General features: G+C 39.3%; 1 protein-coding gene across 4 annotated transcripts; it reads left to right on the top strand.

Moving 5' to 3' along the window:
* The first annotated feature begins 87 nt into the window (after positions 1–87).
* Positions 88–14,809, top strand: DERL2 (derlin 2). Of its 4 annotated transcripts, none has more exons than XM_033090449.1 (8): positions 88–229; positions 1,080–1,145; positions 3,073–3,146; positions 5,301–5,394; positions 6,156–6,351; positions 6,622–6,712; positions 11,613–11,692; positions 14,095–14,809. In XM_033090449.1, the coding sequence occupies exons 1-8, from the start codon at positions 137–139 to the stop codon at positions 14,133–14,135; spliced, it is 735 nt and encodes a 244-aa protein (XP_032946340.1). In that variant the 5' UTR covers positions 88–136; the 3' UTR covers positions 14,136–14,809. The 4 variants fall into 4 exon arrangements, with proteins under 4 accessions (XP_032946340.1, XP_032946343.1, XP_032946341.1 ...); XM_033090450.1 differs by having other exon boundaries at positions 96–229; positions 1,083–1,145; XM_033090451.1 differs by lacking the exon at positions 14,095–14,809 and having other exon boundaries at positions 98–229; positions 1,083–1,145; positions 11,613–12,119.
* The last annotated feature ends 1,687 nt before the right edge of the window (positions 14,810–16,496 follow it).

Genomic DNA, 16,496 nt, shown 5'->3' with positions numbered 1-16,496 from the left:
GGCTGGCCGATTGCGCGGCGCTGATTGGACATCAGCGGCAGCTAACGAGAGGGCTCCGCTTTGATCCCGCCTCGCCGCTTGGACTGACTGGCGGAAGGGGAAGTGGGGGGTGGGGGGGCAGGTGGCGGTGGGGAAGATGGCGTACCAGAGCCTCCGGCTGGAGTACCTGCAAATCCCACCGGTTAGCCGCGCCTATACCACCGCCTGCGTCCTTACCACCGCCGCTGTGGTGAGCAGCTGCAGCGCCAGCTTCTCATTATCCGGGCTGGATATGACCGGGTCCTCAGGAAACTGGGGTTTGGGCCTCGGGGAAGCCCAGATGGGTTGGTCTCGGGGTGGGTGGAGATGGACAGGGCTCACTCTGGGGTTCGAAGTGGCTCCGAGAGTGCTTATCTAGTGACCCAAGAAGGGAGTGCTGTTGCATGATTGGCGGAGGATCAGGATTGCATGTCAGTTTTTGAGAGATGAAGGCCGGACTTACAGCAAGTCAGGGCTGAGGGAGCCGCCCACCCAGAAAAGGTGCCTGAGAACTCGGGCAATGGCCAAGTGGTATCGCGGTGACTAATGGGAGAAAAGTCTGGTTAGTGAAGAAGCTTGGATATTGAGGATAGAAAGTTGGAAGTTGTCGAGAGGGAAGAGTCTTGAAATAAAGAGAGTGTAGATATAGAGGTTGGCTGGAGTCACCCAGGCCAGACGGCGGCAGGACCTCGAGTCTCGGTTCTTTTGAGTGAGTTGCATTGCTTCACACAGGTGTTTCAGGTGGTGCCCATGTGATGGGCAGATTCGTGGCAGCTGTCCTTTACTTGTCCTGTATCTAAGATAACAGCACCTGGAACACCACCTTCATGTCAGCCTCAACTACTGCAATGTAAAACAAACTTATTCTGTGTTAGTTTTTGGGGATACAAAGAATTGTAGCAGTTCTAGAGAATTCTTTACCATCCTCTTCCTCCTGCCTTAAAGAATTCAGTCTAAGTGACTGAGAGTTGGAAATTGCTAGGCCTACTGATCCTTTGTTATAAATGATGCAATTTTGTTTCTTGATCGATTTGCTTTAAAGAGTTCTTTTTCTATTTCAGCAGTTGGAATTGATCACACCATTTCAGCTGTACTTCAATCCTGAATTAATCTTTAAACACTTTCAAGTAAGTGATCCATCATAACCATGATTATTTCAGTTTTTAAACTTTTTTTTCTTTTTAGTAGCAAGTCCTGCCATATACTATCTCAAGAAGCATATCAGTGGGAATATTTGATTATAGTCTTATTGTGGGGGGTATAAAGCAGTGGTTCTGCAGCCTAGTTGGGAGATTCTCAAATTCCTCATCATGTACCAAATCAGAATCACCAAAGATAGTAATTAAAATCTTATTTTATTTTTAAAGTTCTCTGCATGGTTTTGATTTGATGTGTCCAGTTCCTATATTTAGGAATCAATAGTTCAGAGTTAATATTGTATTTGAGAGGAGACTAACCAGCTCACTGCCCAGGGAAAATCTCACAGGATGTCCTTAAATTGATCCATCTTCCAGAGATCATAGTAACGAAACTCCAAAATACGGACATCTAAAACAACGTGCCATATTTATTAGATTACAGTGGGAGAGAGTCCTTTCCAGTAATTAGAATGCTGAAAGAGAGATGTACTGCTCCAGGATGTGCATATAGGTTATAGTAGGAGTGGGAGAGAGACCTAAAAGCCAGTAATTCTGCCTCTATACGTGCTATTCCCTGTCTCAGATGTGTTTCATTCACTTTATATCTACTGAATTCCAGCTTGCCTTTCAAGACACAGCTTTTGTGTCACCTCAGACTCATTCTCCTTTGTGTCCCTAGGATATCTGTAAATAATCCTTTTAGAGCATCTCTCATCTCATACTTGCACTTATTTATATGCTTGTCTCCTCACTAGGTTGAGGGTTCTAAAATCCTGGATACAGTTAAGTTAGTATGTAGAACTGAATTGTTTTAACTTCAGTAGTTACTGATGATGCATAAAGCAGTCCTGTGGACTCTTGTCACTGTCTTCTTCCTTTAATACTCACATGGCCTTTCCCGGAACCTGTATCTCCATCTAAGCTTTGCTTCTAAGTTAATACTTGCTTGGCTTGATACCGCATATTTGCTTTAGGAGTTAGGAATTCTAAGTGTAAGTTCAGAGTCCTCCTTTATAAGCCCTTGTGTCCTCGGGCAAGCCATTTTAAAAAGTATTCAAGTCTCTTACTTTCTTTGTATGTGAAATGGGGGAGGGGGTGGCACAGGATTAAGATAATAGAATATGTTAAAACACTTTAAAATGTTAAGTGCTCTCTCTCCCTTTGTGAATAGATGTTTTCATTGTGGGTGTGGAGGATTGGATAGGGAAGTCTGTATCAGAGTTTCATACAAGAAAATGAGTGTCCTTATATCAATCGATTAGACTATAATTATTAGAGCATTAGGTCTTATAGGGAGTTGGCTGTTTGTTCAGACTAGAACTTGAGTATGCACTTTAGAATTACTCTTTACTCTGGATGTTTTGGACTGCCTAATATAGAAACATTTCTTTGCGATTTATATTAGATTCCCTAGAGTTTTTCTCGGTTATCTCAAGACTATTCATTACATTATGAGACTATGTATACGAAAGCATTGTTTTCTATTCAAATTAACCAAGTCTTTCCATTAAACTTTTTTCATAATTTGCCTGACCATATATATATATATACACATACATACATGTATATATATGTATGTATGTATATATATATGTGTGTGTATATATATATATATATATATATATATATATATATAGTGTGGGCTTTTTAAAAAGACAATCACAATCTCAAGTTTTCTGTCTTATTATCCTTACAAATTTCAGGGCTGACTTTATGGTTCAGACTTTCAACTAGAAGCAGCACAAAAATCAGTGTCAGATTGTGTGCCCCGCTTTTTGGTTCTGAACATAGTATCATCTATCCATGGCCTTTCAGCCATTGTAGTCATAGGATATATCTTTTGTCTTAATATGGAAATGTTTCCTAGTATATTTTACTTAATCTATCTTTCTCTTGATTGTTTTTCTTTTAACAGATATGGAGGCTAATCACCAATTTCTTATTTTTTGGGCCAGTTGGATTCAACTTTTTATTTAACATGATTTTTCTGTATCCTTTATTAAGCGGGGTTTTCGTAAAAACTAGGTTTACTTAGGAAATATATTAAGTTCAAACAATTAATCCTGTTATTTTTGTTACCATCTTAGCTGTAACTTCTAGTGCTGGCTCAGTGGTACACAGAGTAGTTAGTTGGTCAAATAGTAATGTTTCGAGTGTGTTTATAGGTCACTGTGCATTCAAGTGGGAGGTATTGAACCATCAAATGATTACATTTCTGCCCACAAGTCACTTGCAAATCTGATCAAGGGAGAGGAGGGATTTAATTGAGGCATAATTACAAAATAACATCAGCAGATACTGCTGTGTCATTGGAATTCACCCCTGGTCATTCCCAAAGGGTGAAAAAATTCAGACTCAGCCTGAAATGCGGAGAGCAGGGAAGTAAGTTTATTCAAGAAGAAAGATGCTGGCATTGAAATTGCCGGGGCAGACAACTGCACCTAACTTTAGGTTAGCTTTTTCTTATAAAGGAAAAGGGTAGGTAAATTTTCTTACAGCAGGAGATGTGAGTTATATACTGAGGTCATTTGATTGACGTATGTTGGATACGTAACTAGTTTCTTTCCACACATGCTCTTACCCAGAATGCATACAGACAAACCCACTGGGGAGCCAAACCTTAATGTTCATTTTACTTTAATTGTATTATAATGAGGCTAGAGTTCTAGTAACAAACAGGTTTTAACAGTTGGCGCATGTATGAAGAACCAGTTAATACCAGTTGGGTCTTATCTCCTCTTTTTAGGAGAGTGTTTGGACATTTTGATTTATTTCTAGGGGATGAGCCTGGAAGGTTCCTGGGGAGGGGAGCCAGGCCTGGGCAGACCCCTTCAGGTTCACTTCCCCCCCCCCTCTTCTGCCTCCCTCCCCCCTACACGGTTCAAGCCATTGTTTCTCAGTCTCGTTGTATAGGACACAGCTCCCAGGGCCATTTTGGTATTATGAGCCTTGCTCTCCCCCTGGCTGAGGCAGTTGGTTGTCAGTTGTCGGTTGGTTGCTCACAGCAGCTCTCGCTGGCTGCCGGTGGCTCATGCTGGCTGCCGGCCACTCACGCTGGCCACCAGCCGCTCGTGGCGGCATATGGTAGCCCATGGCAGCACTCAGCAGCCCATGCCAGCTCATGCCAGCTTATGCCAGCTTATGCCAACCTCTGGCTGCTCATGGCAACCCAGCTCCAGGGAGAGCTATTGTTCACAATCTTAGCTATAGAGGATGCAGCTCTCTGGTCAATGTGGGAATTAAACTGGCGACCTCGCATAGGCTCTCCAACCACCTGAGCCACAGGTCCAGCCCCAGGTTCACTTTTGTTAATTCTTTTCTGCCTCATTAGATACCAAGTAATAAAACACAATCTGAGTACAGTAATAATTAACAGTTTTGATAGAGGTTTGGGAGTGGGTTCATGAGGAATGGAGAACTTGAGATTTCCTTGGATCTTAGTTGCTGGTTCTGCTGGCTGAAAAGACAATGCCATAATGTCTGCCGGGCTTGCCGCGTTCCAGTTCATTGAAAAAGAGGAAAAGTTGTGCTCTGGTCATATGATAATCGGGGCCACTCAGCAGAGCTTTCTCCTCCACCCTGCCCCTCTGGATTAAGAGGGAAGTCACAGCTGAGATCATCTGCAGTAGACAGAGGGCCACTTAGGGGTTACAGGATTCCTGTGTCTCCTCTATGGTATATCATTCTGGTAAGTTTCTAATAATTAAATTTTTTCATCGTAATGCATTGACTGAGGTATAGGAATGCTTAATCTCCCTGGTCTGAAAAACTAGGTTTTTTGATGGGGATTTCTTCCAAGTTACATTGTGAGAAAGCAAGGGTGATGTAGATTGTGGTGTGGTTGAACATGGAAAAGATGATACAAATCTGAAAAGGTTTAATAGGTAACTGGTTTAAAAGGTTTAATAGCAGTATTATGCAGCATTTGGCTTAGTTCCCCCTTCAGGAACAGTTTTTGTAAAATATGGAGCTAGTCTAAAATGCCTGGTAAAAAACAAGTAATCATCCTACCACTCATAAATGTTCTTACAGAAACGAAGACTTCTTGCAAATAACATGGACTCCAAGTGTACTTAAGTGATACATTAAATTTTACTTTCTTCATGTTTATGTGTGTAACATTTTCTTAACTTGGAACTTAAGATACCGTTACTGTCGAATGCTAGAAGAAGGCTCTTTCCGAGGTCGGACAGCAGACTTTGTATTTATGTTCCTTTTTGGTGGATTCTTAATGACTGTATCCTTTAACAAATAGAACAAATAGAGGACAATGTTAAAGAACATCCCATCTCTTCCTAAAGCTTTTCATCTGTCTCCCACGATTCATGGGATACTCTGAACAAACAGATAAAAGTAGACCTCCAGATTTTAGCTTGAGAGTACTATTTATTTTACAGCACACTTTATGTGACAGCTTTCTAAGCCTAGAGATTGGATAGGGTGCTTTTCTACTGTGAGCAAATCAGAGGAACTTTTAACCCAGGAGGTTTACTATTACGTATCTTAGATATATTATTATTAATGGGTGTACTTCACTTTTAAACTAAGTTGGTAAGATATTTATTTGTTTACTATCAAAACTGGTAAATTACTTTTTTTTTTTAAAGAATTGTCAGCTGTATAATAGACTTGAATGTAGTCCTGTCTAACAAAATGGTTTTTACTCCTACTGGCTTTATTTACCTCTGTAAAGGTACTAATGGTGAGTGAATTTAATACAATTATTGACCAAATAATTAACACATTTTCCAAAGAGGAAGCAACTTCATGAAAGCACAATATTGCTTTGAAATAGATACAATCCAGATGATTTGCCCTAAGAAGGTTTTTGCCTGATTGCTCTGGGAAATTATTTTCAGGCTCTTTTCTTCTAAAGATGTAAGTAACTAATGCTCCATGTTCCTAATTCAGACTTGTTAGAACACAATCCTTAGTTCTCTTGGCCCTCTTCCCTATTACACTGTTAATGCTTATATTTTCCTTAATGCCATCTGCTAGATATTTGGTTTGTTTGTGAGCTTAGTTTTCTTGGGCCAGGCCTTTACAATAATGCTTGTCTACGTATGGAGCCGAAGGAACCCATATGTCCGCATGAACTTCTTCGGCCTTCTTAATTTCCAGGCCCCCTTTCTACCGTGGGTGCTCATGGGCTTTTCCTTGTTGTTGGGGAACTCAATCATTGTGGACCTCTTGGGTAAGAATCTTATCACTACTTTTTCTATTATTTCACTTACAAACTTATTTTGTCACTGTTTTTCATGTTTAGTCTACTGGCTTTCACATAATAGCTATTGTGGGATTATTTGATAGTTCTATGCTCAAAGACTACAATATTAGTTTTTAAACTTTTAATAGTTAGTTATATTGACATTTCTTCCTAAATATAAGGAATTCATGTTGGCAGACTCACCTGCAATCGAAATTTTAATCCTCTCTCTCATCCTTTATTTCTGGTTGACTCTAGGTATTGCAGTTGGACACATATATTTTTTCTTGGAAGATGTATTTCCCAATCAGCCTGGTGGAATAAGAATTCTGAAAACACCATCCATTTTGTGAGTATTTAACACCAGGTTACGTGTTTGGGGCAGATAAACTGGGACAGGGTTGATGATTTGTGCTTTCCTGAGACTCACTCCTATAGCTCCTGGCACACACAGCAGGTCAGTATATAGGCAGAGGGAGCGGTCTGGGTGCAGTTGAGCAATTGTAGTGGGTAGGAGCAGACAGGGCCAGAGTTGTGGAGGAGCCAGGTAAATAGGCTCAGGACGTCTGACGCTGACCTGGAAGGGGCTGTCCCGGGTAACCTAGCACCTCCTGTCGCAGGGAGGAGCTTCCTGGTTTCACGGAAAGCCGCCGAGTTTAGGGAGGTGAGGTAGCAAAATGAGCAAAGCTGATCGGAGGAAAGTTTTTAACAGTGGAATGTCTGGTTTTCCGGACAGATGGTAGAGATGAGCAGTGGAGTGGAAATACAGCTTTGGGCTGGAAACCAGGTGTAGGCTGTTCCACTGACCAGCTATGTGATTTTAAGCAAGTCCTTTCTCCTTTTTTGCACTTCATGTTTCCTGGGGGTAGAGCTTTGTTATATAGGACCTCTTTCTACTCCAGCATTTTGTGTCCTTGGGATATACTGCATTAAAAAAGGTTCACCTGAGGAAGAAAATGTGAGTTTTTATTACAAAATGTTGATTGTAGAATAGTGAAGCAAAAGGAAAGTAAAATCTTCAGTCCCATCACTTATATGTAACATTGTTAACTTTTTGATACATATTCTTCAGTCTTTAATTGTCTGTGTACTTTTAAAAAAAATGCTTTTTATAACCTTTTAAAGTAATATGTCATAAGCATTTTTCCATCATAAATGTCCTACAAAGTTGTAACAGCTACATGGTACCCCATGGTATGAATGTAGTATAATTTTACTAATCCCTTATTGATGGACATTGATACTAGTTTTTCCTTTTCCCTTCTATAATTGGAGTGGTGAACATCCTTGTAGCTAAATCCTTGCACACAGCTGTGATTATTTTCAAAGGACAAATTCCTAGAAGTGGAATTGCTATTTTATTGCCAAATTGCCATCCAGAATGATGTTCAAGTTTACATTTCTACTAGCAATTTCTACCATTTCCCCACATCCTCATCAAACGTGGGAGGTATTGTATTAACTCTTTCCTAGTTTGATAGCCATAACATGGTGTCTCTTTGGTTTTTATGTATTTTTTTAAAATTTTGAAACAGTTTCAGACTTAAGAAAATTACAAACAGTACAGATAACCTTTTTTGCCTTTGTATTTCAAACTAAATTGTCAATCTAATGCCCCATGCCCCCCCCTTATGTGTATTTTCTATAAACATGGACATTTTTCTACGGTCAAAATCAGGAAATCAGTGTTAATCCTCAAATCCAGTTTCACACTTGGCCATTGTCCTAATAACGTTTTCTTATAGCAGAAGAATCCAGTTCAGATTTAGGGGTTGCATTTAGTTATGTCTCATTAGTGGCCTTCAGTTTGGAACAGCTCCTTAGTCTTTTCCTTGATTTTCATGACGTCGACATTTGTGAAGATTGTAGGCCCATTTTGTACAATGTCTCTCAATTTGGGTTTGTCTAATAATGTTCCCTCACATTTAGGTTCAGGCTTTACATCTTCAGCAGGAATAACAGAGAAGTGACACTGCGTTCTTCTGATTGCAGGCTGTTAGCACAGGATTTCAGTTGGTTGAATTTGTCAAAGTGGTTGTAGTCACTTTGCTTACTTTATGAAGGCCTGTGAGTCTTCTCCATTGTAAAGTTCCTGTTTTTCCTTTTGTAATTGCATTGTGGAAAGGTACTTTAAGACTATGTAAATATTCCTTTCCTTATAAAATTTCAACTCATTTATATCTGCATGAATTCATGGTTTCATGTCTTATTCATGAATTATAATCCCTTATTGTTTGTTTTGATGCTCGCATTGTCTCAGATTTGCCCAATGGCAGCCCCTTCAAACTGGCTTCTTAGTGCTTCCAGCATGCTCCGAGCTTGTTGTTGTTAGCAGCACTTTATTACTTTCTGGCCCAATAAGGTATCCCAGGCTCATCTTGTGCTCTCATTGACGCTGTGTCTTCAGGGAGCCCTAGTTTTTTCTTAGTGGAGAATAGTATTTGTAGCCAGGATCTGGATGTGCGTATTGTTTTTGGAGTGTTCCTGTTCCCAGGTCCTCTCGGTGAACAGAGCAAGGGAATTATGTGTATGCATATAAGTATATGCTGTACATTTATATTTATAGTTTTAGCTCTGTATATTTTTTAAAACACTGGTTTATGCTGATACTCCTGGATCTAGTACAATTCCACATGCTTCTTTCTAGATTTTTTCTTTACTCTTTCTCCAATATTTTATTATGGAAATTTCCAAACTTACAGGCAAGTGGAAAAAATTGTACAGTGAATATCATTTACCCACCACATAGATTCTACAATTAATGTTTTACTGTTCTTGCTTTTTATACATCTATCCATCCATCTTTCCATTCCAGTATACTTAATTGTCTAGGTACTTTATGGTGTATATCATTAACTAGAGTTCTTTACTTATATACAACAGTATACACGAATCTCAAATGTGTCAACTAAGGTCTTGCATAAATGCACATAGTTTACATAGGTTGCATACCCAAACTCCTATCAAGATAAAGAAAATTACCATTACCCAGAAGGTTCCCTCATGCCCCTTTCCTGTCAGTCCTTATATAGAAACAGTCACTATACTGAAATTGTTCTTCCACAGATTAATTTTGCACATTCTATAACTTGATGAGTCGAATCATAAGGATGTGTGTACTCCTCTGTGTAAAGCCTCTTTCATTCAACATAATGTTTTTGAAATCCATCTATTTTGTTGCATGTTATCAATAATTGTTCTTTTTTTGCTAAGTAGTATTCCAGTAGTACCGTATGTCCCCAAAAATAAGACCTAGCTAGACAATCAGCTCTAATGCATCTTTTGGAGCAAAAATTAATACATGTAAGACCCGGTCTATAATATGATATGACATGATATGATATAATATATAAAATGATATTATAATATTATATAATTTAATATAAGACAGGCCTTATTTTACTATAAAACCACTTTACTATAACACCTACTTTGTCGTCCTGCTCCATCTAATGTTTGGGAAGTAGAAAGGGTCTTAGTTTGTAACATGATTTCCTTTAATTATTGTGAGAGCAAACATGTTCATGTTTACTGACCATTTGGATTTATTTTTTTTTAAGATTTTTTTTTTTTTTTTTTTATTGGGGAAGGGGAACAGGACTTTATTGAGGAACAGTGTGTACTTCTAGGACTTTTTTTTTCTCCAAGTCAAGTTGTTGTCCTTTCAGTCTTAGTTGTGGAGGGTGCCGTTCAGCTTCAAGTTGTTGTTCTTTCAGTCTTAGTTGTGGAGGGCGCAGCTCAGCTCCAGGTCCAGTTGCTGTTGCTAGTTGCAGGGGGCGCAGCCCACCATCCCTTGCAGGAGTCAAACCGGCAACCTTGTGGTTGAGAGGACGCCCTCCAACCAACTGAGGCATCCGGGAGCTCAGTGGCAGCTCAGCTCAAGGTGCCGTGTTCAATCTTAGTTGCAGGGGGCACTGCCCACCATCCCTTGCGGGACTCGAGGAATTGAACGGGCACCCTTGTGGTTGAGAGCACACTGGCCCATGTGGGAATCGAACCAGCAGCCTTTGGAGTTAGGAGCACGGAACTCCAACCGCCTGAGCCACCGGGCCGGCCCCTGGATTTCCTTTTTGAATTATCTGATCAGCCCTGTATTTTTTCTATTGATGTGTCTGTTTTTATTGTTAATTTATAAGAATTAAAAGAGCTCATATTGAAATATAGATGCTTTTCCTGACCCCAATATAAAATAGAAGTTTTCAGATACATTTCTAATTTTATCAACTGTGGGGAAGTACAATTAGAAATATGAATGTAAATAGAGGAAGCTGCTTTAATGGTTAATTCTTTAGGGAGATTTTGAATGACCACGTAATAGTGTTTTTGTTTTTGTTTTTCCCATCCCCCTCTCCGTAATAGTATTTTTTAAGTTTTTGGACATTTACTATCCCATCCTATGTTCTATAATTTTTCTTGGAATAACTTGTTAATTTTTTTAAATTTTTGATTGTTGTAAAATACACATAACATAGAATTTATCATCTTATGCATTTTAAGAGTATAGTTCAGTGGCATTAAGTACATTCACATTGTGCTTCTGTCACCACCATCTATCCATAGAACTCTTTTCATCTTGCCAAACTGAAACTGTACCCATTAAACAATAACTCCCCATTCTCCCTCCCTGCAGCCTTTGACAACCACTACTCTACTTTCTGATTCTGAGTTTGACTACACTAGGTTCCTCATAGAAGTGGAATCGTTCAACATTTGTCCGTTGGTGACTATCTTATTTCACTTAGCGTACTGTTTTGAAGTTCATCCATGTTGTAGCATGTGTCAGAGTTTCTTTTTAAGGTTGAATAATATTGCATTGTACCTATATACTATTTTGCTTATCCATTCATCTGTCAATGGTTGTGGGGAGACATTCATGATAAATTTAGTGAAAATCAGGTTACAAAACAGAAGAAGTATGACCTAACTTATAAAACTACATATATAAAAGTTCTGGAAGAGTAATGAAAACATCAATAATTATCTCTGGGGATTTAGGATGTTCACATATCGTTCCTGTTTTCTCTACAATTAACATGTTTTGCTTTTGTAGTAAAAATTAGTAAAGGAGGTGAAAACTAATATAAATATGAAATAATTATGAATACTTTCAAAATATGATAACTCTCTCATTGGTAGGTAGATGTAATGCTTGTCCATTGGTGGAAATCCCGTGGAATCTTTTTGACTTTGCAATATTTAGAACCTAGGTTGACTCTGGGACTAAATTATATCTGTTGCCTGTCTTTTAGGAAGGCTGTTTTTGATACGCCAGATGAGGATCCAAATTATAATCCACTACCTGAAGAGCGGCCAGGAGGCTTCGCCTGGGGTGAGGGCCAGCGCCTCGGCGGGTAAAACAGCAGTGCCAATAATGAGACCCAGCTGGGAAGGACTCAGTGACATACCCATCGGGATTCTTTTAGCCTTTGTGTTGCAAAAGTGTCGACACTTTTGACAGCTTGATAGATTTTAACTCCAGAAGCACTTTATGAAATGGTACACTGATTAATCCAGAAGACATTTCCTGCAGTTTGCCAGTGGTTCCTCACTACACTGGTACTGAAAGTGTAATCTCTTGGAGCCAAAAAACTGGAGAAAAAAATACCCGCCGCCTCTAACGAACAAGTACATGAGTACTTGAGTTCTATGGTGTAAGGCAGAGCTTTTTCCTCCTCTTCTTTGATAGACGAGACCATGGTGTAAATGGAAGTTTCAGAGAGGACATAATAAAACTGAATTCCATCTCTCTCTCACTGAATTAAAGCTTTTGTGTGTGATCTTTTAAATCATGATAACATATTCCAGCTCTCCTGCAAAGGTCTGAGCTCGGAGCAGTTTACATGCCCACTCTTCGTGTATCTCCACAGCTTTCAACTGGATTTCATTTCACGATTGGAAATATGTGGCTGATATACTGTGGCTGTATATACACCTTACTAATTCAGAATGCCAGCTCCAGTAGGAAGAAGATTTATTTCTGTTGTCTAGATAGTTCTCATCTGGGTTTTGCAAAACTTCCAAGTTGTCAGATGACATGGAAAAGGCAGAGGTGGGGTAGTTCCTATAGCAGCAGGAATTTAGCAACAAGAGAGTCCATAGTCAGTAAGCTAATGTGACATGTTATTTGCTTGCATTTGTACATTAAGAAATATCCAGAAAAAGACAGGTAATGGCCACCTGTTTGGAAAGCAACAGAAATATCTTTAGACCTGAAAAACAAATTAGAATGTTGACTTTGGAGCCAGATGAACAGTTAACCAGTTAGGCAGGGATTCATTTCTCCTGGGCCTTTGTCTGATTGACATTTGTCGTTTGCTTCATGAAAAGCCAAGAAGCTTTTCAGAGCCAAGTACCTGGTTTACATTCCCAATCAGGTCAGAATTAGATATGTTCCACAGAAATAGGCACTTAAATGCCCGTGATTCAATAAATACTTATCCAAAATATTAACTTCTCTAGGTCTCATCAAGTTTGCCTTCACACTGTCTTAAGTAATTCAGAAAACCGAGAGGACAAAAATGGACACCCCCAGGAAAGAGATGGTTTCAAATAGTTTTAATAAACAGCATGTAGGCACAGGACTATATCCTAAGTAGTTCCAGCCTGGTTAAGTGGTAGCTAACTAGGGTGTGAGATTTTTCTCAAAGATGAAGGTTTAGATTAAACACAATAATCCTAAGTGGGAATTTTCAGATTGTGAAGTTAAGTGAATAGTATTTTAGCATCTTTAAATGGAATATGCATAAGTAATGGAATTTAAATATTTTACATGTTGCTGATCGGTAACTTTGAATATGATTGTTGCAGTTTTATGGAATGTAGGTTTAATGGGACTGCTTTTTTTCCTAAGTGGTTTTAAAAAAGTCTTAAATGTCAATCTTGGAATGTATCCTTATGGGATTCTTAAATTTTGTTGTTTTTTTGTTCAAGAAAGTTTGAATTTAATTAGAAGGATTTTAAAGATATTTTGGGTCTGGAAACAGGTTTCTCTAGTTATATTTGTTCTCCCTTAGTTAACTTTGCGTTATCCAATTCGTGGAATTTTTGTGGCAAAATTTTAATCCTGAAATCTATTCACTGACCACTTAAGTAGGGGATGTCTGTACATACTAATGCCTGGGTAAAACAGGAAACAAATTTTGAATTTATGGCCTAAACAGTCATTTATGGGATTTTGATTTCTCTGATTTTATCCTTAATGGCAGGATGCCATGCTGTCTACTACTCTGGGCCCTGGGCAGTGGTAATTTCAATCACTGACCTCTCACCAGTTTGGCCAGTTCCACTACCACCATCCTTAGCCCTGTGTTGCTTAACAAGTTACCCAAACTTCCCTGAACATAAGAAAGGGTCCTCATTTCTTCCCTAACTTCTCAGTATTAATTTTTCCAAAACATCCTTCTTTTTCATAATGCAAATCAACTGAAAAGTGAGATTCAGGATATGGAATTTTGTGACTAATTTACCTAACATAATTTAAGGGGTTCCTGGATTCTACCAGTAATATTAAAAAGCACACTTGACTAAGGCATAGGTTTTTTGTTGTAGAAATACAATAGATGTTCATTTAAAAAAAAATGGACGTGCAAATTGCATCTCCCTAGGAGATACATTTTATATGCATTTTGGTGCGTTTTTTCACTATGGATTTCAATTTGTTTCTCTCTTCCACTTGTTCTTTTTCTGTGTCACTCTTACATGTCCTAATATCTTTCATTTCCTCTTGTGTAGACCTTCTAAGCAGAAAGCACCCAAGTCCTGGATCTTGGTAATGAAACCCCTCACTCTGTCTCCAGGACCTGTGGAAATTAGGAAATATTGGAGCTATTGGCATGTCGGGTAAAGGATTACTAGAATTGTCATCTATCCTTGATAGCCTGCATTTTATGTATGGCTGTGTTTTCCTTTGACAGGTGAGTGCCATCTGTGTTGTCAATACTGCCGAGGTTTCCAGTATTCTGTAGGATGTCCCCTAAGTTATTTGCATAAGCTATATTACATAAATTTGCTTTAAAGTAGTTGGACTTTTTATGATCAAGTCACTTCTCTGCTCAAAAATCCAGTGACTTCTTAGCCCCCATATCAAATGCATACTTTTTGTCTTCCTTTGAAACTTCACTCCCACTTCTACCTAAGAGGCACCTCAATTTACCTTTCTTCAGTCCTTCAAGGCCTGGCCCCTTTCCTGGCTCCTCAAGAAATCTTGATTCTGAGGCCTATTTCATTGTCTTTTTTGAATCCCTATAAAGCCGCAAGTCTGTATGACATACTCTTACACCACATTCTATATTGTCTTGTACTGTTTCTAGCTGGTACATGTATGTTAGTTTTGTCTCCATGAGAATGTAAGCTCCTTAAGGGCAGGGACTATGTCTTCAATTTTGTATCCACCACAGTGCCTAGCACAGTGCTTGGCACATGGGTGCTGAATAAATACTTTATTGATCAGCAAACTATCTGGTATTTTTAATAAAGGGGATTAACGTATGTGCACGCAAGCTTATACCCACTTGCTGAGGCTTATGATTGTCTTGAAGGAGGGTGGAGCAACACTGACCATGATCAAGTACAATGGTTTGGTGGTCAGGCAAGCAAGCCACAACAGTGACCACCAGACGGTATGATCGCAGAGAGAACAGACAGTTACGTCCACAGACCATCCCAGAGCAGTTAAGAGTTAAATGTGTCTGACAATTCAGCATTTGGAAGAAGAGCCCAAATATTCTTTGAATCGTTATTAGCTTGTGATCATCTGCATATGAAAGCCACTTGATTACCAGAGACTTCTTTCAGAGGGATACAGATTGCAGACTCCTAATATTGGGGTAGGGGAGGATGTGTGTAACACTCCTTGATGCCTCTATATAGGATTTTATTTTCAACTCGTTGAGGCTGCAGAATAGTTGGATTCATAGGCCAGAGGTTATAGGTGAGTGGCCTACATATGTGGTTTGTTTGGTCTGCACCATTTAAAAAAAATTGAGTCAACATTTAAAATTGACAGACTTCACATGAAAATCTTCATTTTTTTCTTTTTCTTGAAAAAATTGGAAGACCTGGCAATACCTGGCATACACGGCAGCTATGGTTTAGAGGTAGCTAGTGGCTGCTTCTAGAGATAGCATGTTCTCAAGAAATTATTTCACTCACTTATATTACTTAACCTGGACTCTCATAATCATTTGGAGCATATGTCTCCTCCATTAGTGTACTCTGGAAAGCACACTGGGGAAAAGGACTGAAGTCTGTCTTTTACGTACTCAAGGTCCATAATTTGAAAGTTAATAGTGATTGCTATTGTCTGAATATTTGTGTCCCCCAAAATCTATATGTTGAAATCCCAATGCCTGATGTGATGGTATTAGGCGGTGGAGCCTTTAGGAGGTGCTTAAGTCATGAGGTAGAACCCTCATTAATGGGATTAATGCCTTATGAAAAAGTTCCAGAGAGAGCCCTACCTCCTTCCATCATGTGAGGACCCAGCAAGAAAGCAGCAGCTGTGAACCAGGAAGAGGGCCCTCACCCAAAGGCAACCATGCTGACACCTTGACCTTGGACTTCCCAACCTCCAGAACTGCGAACAATAATTTTCTGTTGCTTGTAAGTCTGTGATTTTGTTACAGCAGCCTGATCAGACCAAGATGGTTATTTTCCCTTTTAGTTTGGGTTGCCTTTCTAAATATTTAAGGGTAGGAAGTGAAATTTTGTCAATTTATTCTTAAGCACGTGTCAGCTGTTAGTTCAACACGCACATTTTCAGTAACCCCTGGTCACTATACTGTCAACGACTAGAGGAAAATTGCCTCTGACCTGGAGGAAAGGGGAAGGAGGATTTTTAACAGGTTCACAAATATGAGTTTCATGGAGATGAACTTCAGAGGATGCCAGAAGTCCTTCACATGGGTTGAAGCTTATGACGAAATCTTTGGAAATCATTTCCTGTACACAGAGCAAACAGCTGCTCGCCAGTCTTTCAGTGGTGAATTAGCAAATCATCTAAGAGCTTTGAATTTAGGAGGAGAAAGTGAAACTAGTTTTTATCCTATTTTCCCTGGTGGAGTTCTGAATCTTCATTGATCGGTGTTTGTGTGATGGGGTTGAGAAGTACTGTGGGAAACTTCAGAGTCTGGCAG

Source organism: Rhinolophus ferrumequinum, chromosome 21, assembly GCF_004115265.2.
Source record: "Rhinolophus ferrumequinum isolate MPI-CBG mRhiFer1 chromosome 21, mRhiFer1_v1.p, whole genome shotgun sequence".
Taxonomy (NCBI): domain Eukaryota; kingdom Metazoa; phylum Chordata; class Mammalia; order Chiroptera; family Rhinolophidae; genus Rhinolophus; species Rhinolophus ferrumequinum.
This window is presented reverse-complemented; position numbering and strand designations above follow the sequence as displayed.

Bases quoted from the DNA above. Each gene is read 5' to 3' on its own strand.
- DERL2 (XM_033090449.1), top strand. From the start codon at position 137: ATGGCGTACCAGAGCCTCCGGCTGGAGTACCTGCAAATCCCACCGGTT. The intron at 6,713-11,612 runs GTGAGTATTTAA...CCTGTCTTTTAG, and splicing joins CTGAAAACACCATCCATTTT to GAAGGCTGTTTTTGATACGC. The intron at 11,693-14,094 runs GTGAGGGCCAGC...CCTCTTGTGTAG, and splicing joins GCCAGGAGGCTTCGCCTGGG to ACCTTCTAAGCAGAAAGCAC.